The following is a 1,783-nucleotide window of genomic DNA, read 5'->3' on the forward strand; positions in this document are numbered from 1 at the left end:
GTTGAATGATTATCACATGAAATATTTTATTTTATTTTTATTAATTTTTAATATAAAATTAAACCTTTTTCTTTATTCTATGCATGGAAAAATTCTTTCATTTTAGAATTAGCTAAAAATAATATACTTTCTAAATATATGTTTACACGGACAATATATAATTAATTTATCAATTATGTTAGATAACCAACAAAAAATCAGACAATATCAGTTAATAAACTAAAAAAATTCATGAACTATTTACCTTTTTTTTAAATGATCGTTTTTACCTTTTTTTTTTCTTCTTTCTAATACTTTAATTTCACCTATAATCATAAATCACTTATTTCATTGATTGTAGTGTCAGTCGCTGGCAAACTCTTCTAACGACCACTTTCAATCATCCTAAATCTTAAATCTTAAATTCTAAGTCCTACATTCTAGACACTAAATTCTATTTTTTTATTATTATTTCTAATTTCAAATATTTTTTTATTGTGAATTGTTTATTTTTCTTTATTTTTGTTGGCAAAAAATTGTTAGTTACCAATAGTTTTTCTCAATTAACATATAGCATTTTCAAATGCTTTATCTGATCAGAAACCCTAATATAATGCATGCAATGGTTGTTGATGGAATATAATTAATAGAAGTCTAACCTTATAACTTCAATAACAATATTCAAAACATTAAAATTGAGAGGATCCTCCTTCAGGTTCTTCCTCTCTGTTATGCACACTAGTATGACGAAAATGACTAAATAGGAGAGCTGAGAGAATATCAAATTCTCCATTAATTTTCCTTTTCTCTTTCTTATTTCTGAATCCTTCTCATGATCTTTCAATGGAAGAAAAGAGGTGTATGGAGGAAGGTACCTGTGCACATGTTATCCAATAAATATAAACATTATTATTAGTCTTATATATTCAATTATAACCTATCCATAAAAGAAAAATGAAAACAAAATCAAAGAAGTAATAATAATACTCAAAATGGATTAACAAATCAAATTTTTATGTGCTAGTTATTATTTTATTCAATAATAATGCAATGATTATTAATTATTTGTTGACTAAAAAGTTCAGGTATTACTTGAAAAATAACAATAATAAAAATAATAATACTGCACTTAGTATTAAGTTATTAGACCTTTTATTTTATTATTAATTATTTGAGCCACGTTGTCTACTTTATTTTATACCCCCACCCCACATTTTGACACAGATTGACTAGACAATGATATTTTATGGTAATAAAGTTGTGATTGAACTCTGAATATTTTTAGTCTAATAACTCTATTAACTTATTATTCACAAGAACACAATAATTGCAATATTAAAATATCAATTATTGGAATTAATAAATGTAAGTACAAAAGGGGAGGGAAGGTGCGATTATAACTCTATTAGTTAAATGAAAATAAACATGGGACTGGATTATAAAAAAATCATATCTTATACGTATAACCAAGTAAGTAACCAACTATATATGATTAAAAATGAAAATTATTAGTATCATGACAACAAGTATTATGGAACTTGGAAGAGTTCAAATAACTTAACCTAGGAACCTTTGCGTAAAGTAAGGATATATTTATTATAAATTATAATCGCTATCAAATTGGTGCAATAATAATGGATTTTCAAATGTTATAGTAGAACATGAAATGTTTTGATTACAGTCAAGTCAGGTTGATGTTTTAATTTTTTTTTTTTTTACTTTTTTAGAATTTCGTAAAAGAAGATAAGAACAATAAAAAGAAGAAATTTTGTTTTCTTTTTTACAAAATTTTTATAGTTTATAG

General features: G+C 24.0%; 1 protein-coding gene across 1 annotated transcript in view; it reads right to left on the reverse strand.

The window, feature by feature from the left end:
* LOC107642152 (probable cation transporter HKT6) overlaps positions 1-1,783 on the reverse strand; it is a 5,798-nt gene that overhangs the window by 1,174 nt on the left and 2,841 nt on the right. The window contains exon 2 of the mRNA XM_016345459.2: positions 639-854. Coding sequence (XP_016200945.1) covers positions 639-854 — 216 coding nt within the window. The remainder of the gene's footprint in view (positions 1-638; positions 855-1,783) is intronic.

The sequence above is a fragment of the Arachis ipaensis genome, chromosome B05 (genome assembly GCF_000816755.2).
Source record: "Arachis ipaensis cultivar K30076 chromosome B05, Araip1.1, whole genome shotgun sequence".
Lineage (NCBI taxonomy): Eukaryota > Viridiplantae > Streptophyta > Magnoliopsida > Fabales > Fabaceae > Arachis > Arachis ipaensis.